This window comes from Hemitrygon akajei, chromosome 6 (genome assembly GCF_048418815.1).
Source record: "Hemitrygon akajei chromosome 6, sHemAka1.3, whole genome shotgun sequence".
NCBI lineage: Eukaryota > Metazoa > Chordata > Chondrichthyes > Myliobatiformes > Dasyatidae > Hemitrygon > Hemitrygon akajei.
Genome location: NC_133129.1, coordinates 64,773,246 through 64,786,376, shown reverse-complemented (window position 1 = coordinate 64,786,376; position 13,131 = coordinate 64,773,246). Strand labels below are relative to the sequence as shown.

Genomic DNA, 13,131 nt, shown 5'->3' with positions numbered 1-13,131 from the left:
GGAGTTCTAGGTTTTAGACCCCGAATAAAAGGAAGATGGAGTGTGGATGGAGATCCAAAGATGGAGTGTGCTTTGAAGGGGAACCTGCAAGTGGTGGTGTTCTCATGCACTTGCTGCTTTTGTCTTCCTTAGAAGGTGCACACCACAGATCACAGATCACCTCAGAGGAAACCACAGTGTGTTTTGCAGATGGTACATACCTATGCCATGGTACACTGGTGATGGAGGGAGTGAATGACAAGGGTGGCATGGAGACTGACAATCACATGGCCACTTTATCTTGGCTGGTAGAGACTTACTTTACATGCAGCTGCTATGATTATGTTGATTAGTAGATAACAGAAAACAAGATTAAAGTTGAGACAAAAGAAGCAAAGACATTTTTTTGGCAGAGGAAAGATTCTATTTGAGTTGGAAAAGAATTCCTGGAAGAGGAAGTGAATTAAAGCACTATGGAACAAAAACTATGGATATTAGAAGTCTCCAATTATTAACTTAGCAAAGGCTGGAAGCACTTAGCTTGTAATCAAGTCCAACAGACACAAAAAGTTTTGGTATGAGAAGTGCGAATTGAGAGCACCCAAATCAAGAGAACAGGGTTATTCTCTGGAATAAGGCGGTTTAAAGCCATTTCACTAGGTCAACTATACAGTAGTTATAGGGAAAGGCTGAGTAGCTTAGGACTTTATTCACTAAAATGTAGAAGACTGAGGGGAGATTTGATAGAGGTATACAATATATTGCGGGTACAGATAGGGTAAATGCAATCAGGCTTTTTCCACTGAGGTTGGATGAGACTATAACTCGAGGTCATGGGTCAAGGGTGAAAGGTGAAATGTTTAAGGAAAACATGAGAGGAATCTTCTTCACTTAGAGGGTGGTGCAAGCATGGAAAGAGCTGACCAGGCAAATGGTGGATGTGGGGTCGATTTCAACACTTAAGAGAAATTTGAAGAGGTACATGGATGTGAGAGCTATGGTCTGGTTGTAGTCTATGGGATTAGACTGATTGTTCAATGGTTCAATGTGGACGATGAGGCAAAGGGCCTGATGCTATGGTGTAGTGTTATATGACGCTCTATAATTAGAAAAGAGTTTGTTAGGGTAGGAGATTGGCATTCCTTTCTGAGGTAGAACAATGTATGGGATCACAAATACAAATACATTCAATGGTAAATTCAGGAGAAATGTCTTTATTCAGAGAGTGGTGAGGATGTGAAAACTCACTCCCATAGCACAGATGCATTCAAGAGCAAACTGGAAACACAAAAAGGAACAGAAGGAAATGCTGAGAAAACCAGGAACATTGAAACAGGAGATTACTATTCACACCACTAAGCCCATTGCTCTGCACCACAAACTCATAGCTTATCTGCAGCCTAATAGAACATACAAGGGGATGTGGAAGATGACTTGCAGAGCATAAACAATAGTGTTAGCCAGGTAGGGTGTATGGCCTAAACTGACAATATAGATTCAATATTCTAGTAAATGAGGCCTATTGCCCAACTGATAGCTCACAATCCCTGTTATCCAAGTTTACCTACTATAGCTCAAGGCCAATCTTAACAGTTCCTGGAACTGAGCACAAGGCCATGAAAGACCTCAAATAAAACGGATTGGGTCAGAGTGTTGCACTGTATCAAACCCTACCCTCAAACTTTCCAGTGATGGGAAACCCAACCACAGCTTTGTTATTTGTCAAGCTCCCACACACCCCCACCTCCAAGATTTCCAAATGTCCTGAGCTCAAAAATTTATCTATACAAATTTGCCAAGAAGCTGATAACAAGTCAGCTTATCTGCAAAAGACTTCATCTTGTCTTTTATCAGCACTCAAATAAACAGGTCAAACACTTTCAAATGTCCAAGAGGAGAGATTCAGAGAGATTTGTCAGTGTAAACACTGAGCTAAAACACAAGATTCTGCAGATGCTGGAAACTTGAGTACACACACAAAATGCTTAAGTATCTCTACAAGCCAGGCAACATCTATGGAAGAGAATAAACCATTGACGCTTTGGGCCGAAACCTTCTGTAAGTCTGGAAAGGGGGCAGTTGAGGGGGAGGGGCAAGAGTAAAAACTGGCAGCAAATAGGCAAGACCAGGCGAGTGGATGTATTAAGAAAATGGGAGGGGTAGGTTGAAGAGGTAAAGGGCTGAACAATAAGGGAATCTAATTAGAGAGAGCGGAACATGAAAGAAAGGGAAAGAAGAGAGGAACCAGAAGGATGTCAGGGGCAGGCAGCGAGAATGAGAGGGCAACCAAAATGGGAAGAAGGGCATATCAGTTAAGCACTTTCACCCTGTCCACCACAAAAGCCAGGATATCCCATTGGTTACCTATTTCAATTCAACTTCTCATTCCCATACCAACATGTCTGTCTACAGCCTCCTCTACTGCCATGTGGCCAAACTCAGGTTGAGGGAGCAACACCACATATTTTGTCTGGATACCCTCTATCTGATGGCATGAACATTGATACACCTAAATTGCAATAATTACTTCCTCCTTCTCACTTTTCCATTCCCCATACTGGTTACCATTTCACCCCTCCTCTTCAACTCACCTGCCCATTACCTCCCTCAGGTTCCCCTCTTCCTTCCTTTTGTTCAATGATCCACTGTCCTCTCCTATTAGATTACTACTTCTTCAGACTCAAATACCTCTGATCTGTTCCTCTGAACTTTGCAGATCTCATAGTTCATCAAGGGCTTCTGGTTGAGGAAGACTCTAAATGAATTTGTGAGGACACACTGTTCTTATAAAGTGTGTTGGCATTGGCGTGTGGTTAAGGCTTTGGTCTAGTGATCTGAAGGTCGCAAGTTCGAGCCTCAGCTGAGGCAGCGTGTTGTGTCTTTGAGCAAGGCACTTAACCACACATTGCTCTGCGACGACACTGGTGCCAAGCTGTATTGGCCCTAGTGCCCTTCCCATGGACAACATAGGTGGCGTGGAGAGGGGAGACTTGCAGCATGTGCAACTGCCGGTCTTCCATACAACTTTGGCCAGGCCTGCGCCCTGGAAACCATTCCTGCTGCAAATCCATGGTCTCACGAGACTAACAGATGCCTATTATTATATAAAGTTTTTGACAATCAGTATTTTCATTCAGATCCACAGATGAGTCCTTGAACCCAGTCCACTGACTTGAAGCAACCTTGTCGTTGTTTTATGACCACCTCTTTGTTGTTCTAATCTTTGGAGCTTTACTCTTTAGCCTCTGCCTGTATGCAGGTAGATGGACAACCAACTATTCAGAATATGAAATGCGGTTTGGGCATCGAACATAGGCATTCCTCATCTTAGTAAGAGGCTGGTTTAGTGTGCTGGACCTCTGAAGCAGCATGTCATATGCTGATAGTAATTGGGCAGATTTTTCTTCAAACGAGCCTGGTTGAAGTCCCTGACTATGATATGAAATGCATCAGGATGGACATATTCTTGTTTGGAGGTGGCATCATGCTAGTTGAGAGCACCGGTGGTATGTAAACTCCGGTGAAGATTACAAATGAGAACTCCCTAGGTAAATAGAATGGACGATGGACGGCATTTTACTGTTAGGTGTTCAAAGTGGGGTGAACACAACTTCAACAAGACCACCACATTTGAGCATCACTAAGAGTTTATCATGAAACACACACCCCTGCCTTTTTCAAACCAGCAGCTTGGTCCAACCTGTAAGTCGAGAAGCCTTTGGGTCTGACCACCATACCTGACATACTGGGAGTAAGCCATGTCTCGGTCAAACATAGAATGCAACAATCTCTCATTTTCCTTTGATACAGCAATCTTGTCCTCACATCCTCAATTTTGTTCTCCAGCGACTGTATATTTGCTAAGATGCTGGGTAAAGGAGGTCTCATTCCTCTGCGTTTCGGCCTGGCTTGGAGATGTCCAATTCCTTCCCCCCCACCCCACCCCCCATGCGTGTCTTCCTTCTGGTCACTGCTACGAATCCTCATCCACTTAAGGTGTCCTAGCTGTATGCTTAAGAGTCAAAAGAGATTGTGAAGTCTGCAGTTCATCAAGTCGATTTAAAAGTACATTCTCAAAGGGAAATTACATGCTACAGAATGGAGTGAGGGTAATTCAAGAGGCATATTTAGAAGTATTGTACATAGTCCACAGAATGTCACCATCTTGATTAAAAATAGTCTTATTCTCCCCCCAGCAACCTACTCCCTCTGCTGAGCTCCTCTGGAATTTCGTGTGCTACTAAACAGTGAGCCTGTGCAGACTGGAACTTCTGCAAACAAACAACTTGTCAACCCTGGTGGTTAAAGGCTGCCAGTTCAGCCCTGGATTGCCAGCAGGCCCAGCAGAAAAGGAGGATGAAAAGAGGTAAATACTTGGCTGTTGGAAATGTACTGAGTCTCAAGTCATCCATCATTATCCACTGAACCTAGTTTGTGCAAGAAGGAAAAAGATTTTGGCTTTTATTATGTTTACAACAAAAGAGCTTCAGATATCCTTCTAAACAGAATGGCAGAAAAAGCCAAGAAATTTGCAGAACAGAAGCCTGCATAGTGGAGCATAACAGTTTCCACTTCACTCACTCTTATGATCAGCAATGGCTAAGCAAACAGGCAGTATGGCAATAGAACAGGAAAAATATATACTGTAGCAAGTTAAGGAGGAATGATTAAGGGAGACGGGATCAAAAGGCAGGAAAAGAAAGAAAATATCAAAACAAAGGAAAACAAAATAGGAGGGAATGAAAGGGTAAGAAAAACAGAATCTTATGATTTTAGAAAAAGAAGAAAATGCTGTGGTTTGGGCTCATTCTCAACTATGCCAAAAGAATGTTTACTCAGCAGCGCTAGAGAAAGTTCAGCATCTCTTTGCTTCATGCAGCAAGAAACCATAAAGCAGAGAGGCAGTGAAGCTAGAAAAACACACTTAGCACTTGTTGTCAAAATAGAAAATGCTGGAAATGTTCACCAAGTCAGGTTGCATTTGTGAACAGAGAAATAGTTACTGACAAAAGGTTAGAAAAAAAGACATACTTAAAGTTGTGAAGAAAGGGTATGGGTGAAGAGAAGGAAAGGAACGATTAAAAGATATATTGAGATGTTCACTTCACCCTATTTTGCTTTTCCTTGCTGCTTAAAATACATCTGATTTCGAACTTTACCCAGTTGTGATGAAATGTCATTGACCTGAAACATTAACTGTGTCTTGCTTCACAGAAGCTAGCCAACCTGCTGAGTACTTTAAGCACTTACATTTTATTTCAAATTTTCAACATCTGCAACTTTTTTCTGGTGTGTTGTTTTATATATTAGATCCTTCAGATTATTGATGATCAGAATAAAAAACAAGAAAATAAAGACTTTCAGAAGGCAGAGGCACCAGCAAAAATCTGTGTAGCTTCTTACATGTAACTAGGCATCAAGGAAACTTTACAGGAGCAAATATTAAACCAAAAGGAAGAGATCTGGAACTATACAAGGAGATATGAGGATAGATGACTAATCAAAGCCATATGGAACGTGTTAGAAAGAGAGGGAGGTAGAATGATCATGGAGAAAAGATCACAAAGAATTCCTGACCTTGGGATCTGATAGCCAGAGACATGGACCCAGTGGCAGGGTAATTAAATTCAGGAATAAAGAAGCCTGAATGGGAAAAAGGTCATCAGGTCAGAGCACACTGCAAAGATGGAGGGGCCAGATATTAACAGAGCTGGGAACTCTGAACTTGAACTGTTGGCAATATGGGATCGAAGGATGAACAAGTCTTCATGAGCGTTTGGACACAAGTTCTGGTTTAAGAGTAGAATGATGGAGGCTAGCCACAGTAGAGCATTAGAACAGTCTCATCTAGAGGTAACAAATGCATGGGTGAAGGTTGCAGCACAGACGATCTGAAGCAGGAATGAAGGTAGCCAGCGCTACATAGGCAAAGGGGCACTAAGGGATGCTGGGGAAAATGTGGTCCACAGCTTTCCTAAGGACTAATTATGACCCTACAAGGTGGGCCCAAAGAGGCTAGAGCAGATTGTGTCAGATGACATTTAAACAGCACTGCACAATTGTACAAATAACTTGCTCTGATTTTGATGCCAGATTACTTATCAGTGGAATATGCAAATGTCTCATTGACATCATTGGGAAAGCTGGAATGCGGGTGAACGGGACAAATAGTTACATGCTTCCATTGCCAAGAATGCAGAGCAGCTAGTGAACAGTGTCCAAACCAGGATGTGTTACCAGTTACACTGGGCAAAGGAAACAAGCTGAATAAAGATGGAAGGAGCTAAAAGGTTCAAAGGAAGTCACTTGAAATAATTTTCAATTTGTAATAACTAAAAGCAGAAGGAATAAAAGTTCACACAGGTTCATTTTCAGTGGCAAGCACTGTTTGAAAGTAACCAGTAATGGTTAAACTGGCATTCTACTGGTATGAACAACCTCCGACCTTGGGCATGATTGTTTAACTCTTAACTAGGGCATGGATCCAGGAAATTCATGGGATTAGGCAGATGGTCACCAATACTTCACATTTTCTACTGTTCACCGAGGAATGAAACATCTCAAACCACAATGTCTTTATCACATAAAAGGTGATTTTACAGTGCAGGAGTGAGATGTATTGGTCTGTTACAGCCAGTGCCTTTTTACCCCCCATTTGAGATCATAATATTCCATGGATCCAGAGCATCTGTCTGATAATTCCTCAACTGCTTGCCCCATTGATTAAAACTGGCAACCTATCCCACTGCTTTGCGAGAGCATGCTGTGGATAAATTACCTGATGCACTTTGTACACCAGGGAAAATATCTGAATGTTACCTTACTGCCTGTAAAGTGCTTGGGACACAGAGGCTGCATCCCAAGGTTCTGCAGAAGTTACTGAAAACTGTCACCCACAAGTAAAAACTCAATTGAAATAACACTTCAAATCCAGGTTTAAAAATACAGATACGGGTAAGGGCTCAGACAAACCAAAGGGTTTAATGAACATCATCCAGAGATCTGCAGCCTAAATAATTGATTTATTTCAAAGACCTTACCACTCTGAAGGAGAATTGAGGGAAAACTCCTTTTGCCAGGCTGTGCTGAGTTTGGAGTGAATTGTAGAGTGCATTATGCTGACAGGTCAGTTAACTCTAACCCACATAATGTTGTTTCATAATAGTACTCTTGGTCCTGAAGAGTGAACACACATGAGCAAGAAACTCACTGCATTTTAACAGAGATGCTTGCTCCCTTTGTGCACTGCTATGCTAATCTCTTATCCTTCCTGCTGCTTGCTTCAAAGTTCAAAGAAAATTTTAATATCAAAGTACATTTATGTCACCACTTACAAGCTTGGGATTCTTTTTCCTGCGGGCATACTCAGAATAGTAACTATAACAGGAGCAATGAAAGATCAAGTTGAGCACAGAAGACATCAAACTGCAAATGCAAATATAAATAAATAACGAGAGCATGAAATAACAAGATCGAGTCTTTAAAGTGAGATCATTGGTTGTGGGAACATCTCAATAGATGAGTGTAGTCATCCTCTTTTGTTCAAGAGCCTGATGGTTGAGGGGTAGTAATTGTTCTTGAACTTGGTGGTGTGAGTCCTGGGGCTCTTGTACCTTCTACCCGATGGCGGTAGCATGAAAAGAGCATGGCCTCTTGTAAACACCATGGGAGCAATTTACAATGACCAATCCACACATGGGAGGAAGCCTACATGGTTACAGAGAAACAATCAAACTCCATGCAGACAGCACGAGCCAGGACTGAACCCATGTTGCTGCAATTGAAGTTCCACCAGCTGTGCCACCGAGCTACCCAGAAACGCAGATGCAGCAAAATGAGGATGGATGAAAAATACAGCGGTATCGATGCCCAAGGGTTGTACTTGGGTCAGGATTACTTTTGATACATTGTCTTAACAGACACTGCCATTACTCTAACTTTACCTGTTACTTGTCTTACTAAGGAGCAACAATCAGTCACTATAGGAGGTGGTGCACAGGGAGGTTAAATAGCACCAGTTGGATTGAATAGCCTGATTATGAGCTGTATATTCCATGCTGGCAGCTGATCGATAAAATGCTGGGAATCAGAACCCAATACCACTTCACATCAATCTTCATATACCCTCGACAGTGCTCTCCTATAATCATTTTTACATGAAGCTTCTCATCTGCAGTTCCGTGAAAATGGGAATGAAAAAGGCAATCGTAATTGTAGAGTTAGGATGTTTACAAATGTATTTTTATTAGGAAGATGGGTGACAGAGAGGAAAAATACCTTTTCTTGGCAGTAGTTCTTCCAGAAGAATGTGAAGAAGCATCAGAATGCGGTGATTTCCTTTCTTCCGGAGGAGGTGAATACGAGCGGTTTGAATCAATTTCGGAAATGTCTAAAGCAAAGAAACATTTTATTCAGGTACAACTGCCTCGAACTCTCCCTACTAGGGAAGTGAATTCATACAACAGTTGACTTTCCATAAATACTGTAATGGATCTCAAATAAGGAACTTAAGTAATACCCCCATTGTACAGGAAGTTTCTATTGAGCACAAATGTAAAATCATGAGACAACGAAAAAAAATCCACAGGGAACTGAGGAGAAATTTTCTCTCCAGAGAACCAGGGATGTGATTCTATAGGGAACGGCTGCAGAAAATACAGAGGGTGCACAAATGAAAGGACATACCAGTGAGATATGAAGAAAGTGAGGGAAATAGTCAATCAGCACATTCTAAAGGAAACTGGATAGGTATTCAAGGAAAAATAATCTGCAGGCCTATGGAGAATGATTGGAGAATAGGGCCAATGGAATTTATCTACCAAGAGCTTCTACAGACTGAAATGACCTCTTTCAATGCTATTAACAATCCTATACTCTGAACAATTTGATACTCAATGAACAGAGGTAAAAAATAATTTTGCTTGGAGCATAAACACTTGCATGTGGAAGTGTTAAATGTTTGTGCTCTAAGTGTTATATAGTGAATGTTACAATAAATGCCAATGAACTTGGCTGAAACTTTTGGTATATAGTACTGGATTAAATAAGATATTGTTTCAAGAACAAATTCCCCCAGTGTTCAAATCTGCACTTGGTGAGATGACAGAAACAAGAATCGCCTAAAATAACTGGCTGTTTTGCATTCTGCCCGAGTGCCTTGATTAAATGCATGCTGAAAAGTCTCCACAACACAACCTATAAAGTGTCATTACAACTGCTACCAATGCCATCACTAAACCCATGGAAACAAGACTAATTGTGAAAGCACTCCATTTTCCAATGAATCAATGCAGAGTGGAGCCCCTTCAGCAAGCTGCATGAGAACTGGGACCATTCCATCTCCAGCTCACTTGGTTAACACAACAAGCAGAGAGCAGAAAGAAATAGAGGAACAATAAAAAAAACATGTTTTAAAGAGCAGCACACACAAGATGCTTGGGGGTCTCAGCAAGTCAGGCAGCATCCATTGAAATGAATAAACAGCCCATGTTTTGGGCAGAGACCCTTCTTCAGGACTGTAAAAGGAGGAAGACACGAGAATAAAAAGGTGTGGGGGGGGAAAGAGGAAGGAGGATAACTAGAAGGTGATAGGTGAAGCCAGGTGGGTGGGAAAGATAAGTTTAAACAGCATCATACTCTATCTCCTAACCCAGGAAGCGAAGCTGCATTTTTCTTTTCTATCAATTAGGTAATGCAGGGAGACTGAACAGCTTAGACTGAATACCTTTCTATTGTTTTGAGAATTTTATTTTATTATTGCGATTTTTTTTGCTAAGTGGAGATATATTCTCCACAAGCATTCTGTGGGGCAAGAACACAACCAGGGCCATAAATACAAGACAGACAGCCACTAATACGCCTTAAAGAGAATTCAGCAGAAATTCCTTTACTCAAAATGGTGAGAGCAAGGAACTTGAGAAGGCTATTAGTAGATTAGTGGGCTTTTATTAGTCAAAAACTTTACAAATTTTTAAAAAATCTTTTTTATATTTTAAGGGCAGCATGGTGGCATAACATTAGCACGACACATTACAATGGCCAACAATCCAGGTTCACTTCCTGTCACTCTCCGTGAGTTTTTATACTCTCCCTGTGACTGTGTTTCCTCCAGATGCTCCAATTTCCTCCCACATACTACCCATACGTTTTCAGAATACAGGCCTGAACGTGCTACACTGGCACTGGAAACAGTGACATTTGCAGGCAATGCCCAGCACATCTTCACACTGTGTCGGCCATTGATGCAAACACATTTTTAGTTTACACTCAATGACCTCATACAACTCTTCTAGAACAACCACACGTTATTAGAAATACAGCAGAAAAGAATGCAGTATCAAAAATAAAACAAAGATATTTATAGATCATGTCCTCCAGCCAGAGCCCAAATCATGTTTCAGTTCAGAAATGCAACTTGAACACATTTTCTTTGTCAAGTCACAAATGTAAAGTTTTAAAACAAAATTTTAAACAAATTTAATTCTTCTTTTAAATTTTGCAGGGATGATGGTGTGTGGTGGTGGTGGCAATCAAAGCACTGCTCATAACTAAAGGAAATGTTAACACTCATTCTGAAAACTGAGCAGTTCCCTTCAATGCTCCAGGGTCACATCAAGAATGATTCATAACAGGCAAACTTTATTAAGCAGTTTTTTCTTCAGCCAAAGATAGATGCAAGTTCTAAATTTATTTTGTTATTCCCAGGCATTTGTTGTCTATTACCAATTATTCGCAAAAAGGTGCTGGTGATAAATTGGGTTTTTGAACTACTGTTGTTGAGGTGAACCTGCTCCCAAGCTGTTGAGCAGAGGGTTCCAGAATTTAGACTGTGAATGGAGCAACAGTGATAAAGTTATATCAGGCTGGTGTAGTGATCCAAGGGGTGGGAACATACAAATAATGGCTTTCCCTGCATCTGTTGCCACTGCCTTCTAATAGTCACAGTATTAGCCAGAGGACAGAGGGAAAATAGGTACAGCAAAACTTGGAAAAGTGACTCATAATTTAAGAAAACAAATCAAAATTTAAAAAGTTGAAGATGACAAAAGTTCAAAGAAAATTTTAATATCCAAGTACATGTCACCATTTTCAGTCCTGAGATTTATTTTCCTGTGGGTATACTCAATATATCTATAAAATAATAACCATAACAAAATCAATGAAAAACCACCCAACAAAACAAGTAAACAATAAATATTGAGAACATGAGATGAAGAGGCCTTGAAAGTGAGTCCATAGGTTATGGAACATTTCAATGATGAGGAAAGTGAAGTTGAGTGAAATTACCCCCTTTGGTTCTAGAGCCTGCTGGCTGAGGGGTGGTAACTGTTCCTCAATCTGGTGGTGTAGTACCCAAGGTTTCTGCACAAGATAGAGGATCAAGAAAAAGCAGAGATGTTGGAGACTTTCTTATTCCTCCCAAGCTTACATCAAGATTTATGAAAGACAAAATAAAGAAAAGTTGTGTAGATCATAGGCTCATTAGCTTTATTCATTAAGAGAGGATAATGGGAACTGTGTGTTCAAACTTCTGACTAGTTTTGATATAGTAAATGGCAGAAACATTTCACTTTGTGAGTAAATACACATTTGAAAGTTACATGAATTTTTTTTTTTAAAAAACAAATCACATTGAAGCAGCAATTATTTAACAAAAAGATTTTGCAAAGTAATTGCTGGATAGGTACATTGGTAGTAGGGGTATGGTCCCAGTGCAGGTTGACAACAGTAGGCAGATTCAATGGTTTCAGCATGGAGTAGATGGGACGAAGGGCCTGTTTCTGCACTGTACTTTTCAATGACTTGATAACTAATGATGGAGGAACTCAATAGCCATTACCGAGGCTGCTAATAGTGAAGTGATTCCCTTTCAAGTAAATGAAGAAAAGTAAATAAGCAAGAGGTTAAAAATGGAGAAGTACAAAAATATTAAAGGTTATAAAACTGGACAAGTTTACAGAGATAGAAGGCAACAAGGACCTAGAGAAATTTCCAGAAACTTTAAAATCGATCTATTGATGTTAGAAATGAAGATTAGCACACGTTCAGCAGCAAAAGAGCTTATATTGGTTGCAGTTGCCTCACCTTCTGAATCAGACTCACTGTCATCCATAGGCGGAATGCTGATCAGTGTTTGCTTCGCATCTCTTTGCACAACAAGCTGGAGCTTCCCCCGTGACCGTTCAATTAATTTTCGGGCATCAGCCAGGGACATGTTTTCAGTGACTGTCCCATTGATCTGTTTGAGTAGAGGCAGTAACAGTAAGCGAATAAAGCCAAGGTTATAATTCTCTGTTGAATTTGACAATCGAAAACCAAATCCTAGAACGATAACAGCTGTTTATCGTGCAGTTATTAAGTATCCAGATTAACCAATCAGTGAGATCAAAGTAAATTGGCACCAGCTGCTGGTCAATACTTTTGTCAGCCTCCCTGTTAATAGTTCTTTGTTTTAATTGGGTTATTTCTCAAATATTATGTACAGCTCTCAGTAAATTTAAGTTTTTTTGTGTGAATGCTGCCTGTATGAGATTATGTGCCTGTAACACTGCTGTAAGTTTTTCATTGCACCTGTGCATATGACAAACTCAACTTTGACTTGCTAGGCTTGTACTTAACTACAGTCGGCCCTCCTTATCTGCGGATTCCGTATGTGCGGATTCAACCAACTGCGGATCGGGAAAACCCGGAAGTTCTCTCTCCAGCACTCGTTGTTTCAGCATGTACAGACTATTTTTTCTTGTCATTATTCCCTAAACAATATAGTATAACAACTATTTACATAGCATTTACATTGTATTAGGTATTATAAGTAATCTAGAAATGACTTAAAAGTACAGGCAGTCCCCAGGTTATGAATGAGTTCCATTCCTGAATCCGCCTTTAAGTCGGATTTGAAGTGGGAATAGGTACATCCGGTATTATTTAGCGTCAGTTAGTCAAACGTTTTTTCTAGTATATAGTACATATTTTACCTTTCCATGCATACAAAACACTTAAGAAACATATGTATTTCAATAATTTAGCCACTGCATTGCTTAGTAATAATTGTAGCTTTCATTGGGGCAGGGCCTTTCACATTCTCCACTAAAATTGTTCCGATCGTTGACCAACTGCAGCCTAATGCTTTTCCAATGACCGATGGCGTTTCAC

At 40.5% G+C, this 13,131-nt stretch overlaps 1 protein-coding gene across 5 annotated transcripts in view; it reads right to left on the bottom strand.

The window, feature by feature from the left end:
* The window catches only part of tjp2a (tight junction protein 2a (zona occludens 2)), a 142,017-nt gene that overhangs the window by 41,537 nt on the left and 87,349 nt on the right, over window positions 1-13,131 (bottom strand). For all 5 annotated transcript variants that reach the window (XM_073048502.1, XM_073048501.1, XM_073048500.1 and 2 more), the window contains 2 exons: window positions 12,064-12,217; window positions 8,257-8,368 (listed from right to left, as the gene is read on the bottom strand). In XM_073048502.1, coding sequence (XP_072904603.1) covers window positions 8,257-8,368; window positions 12,064-12,217 — 266 coding nt within the window. The remainder of the gene's footprint in view (window positions 1-8,256; window positions 8,369-12,063; window positions 12,218-13,131) is intronic.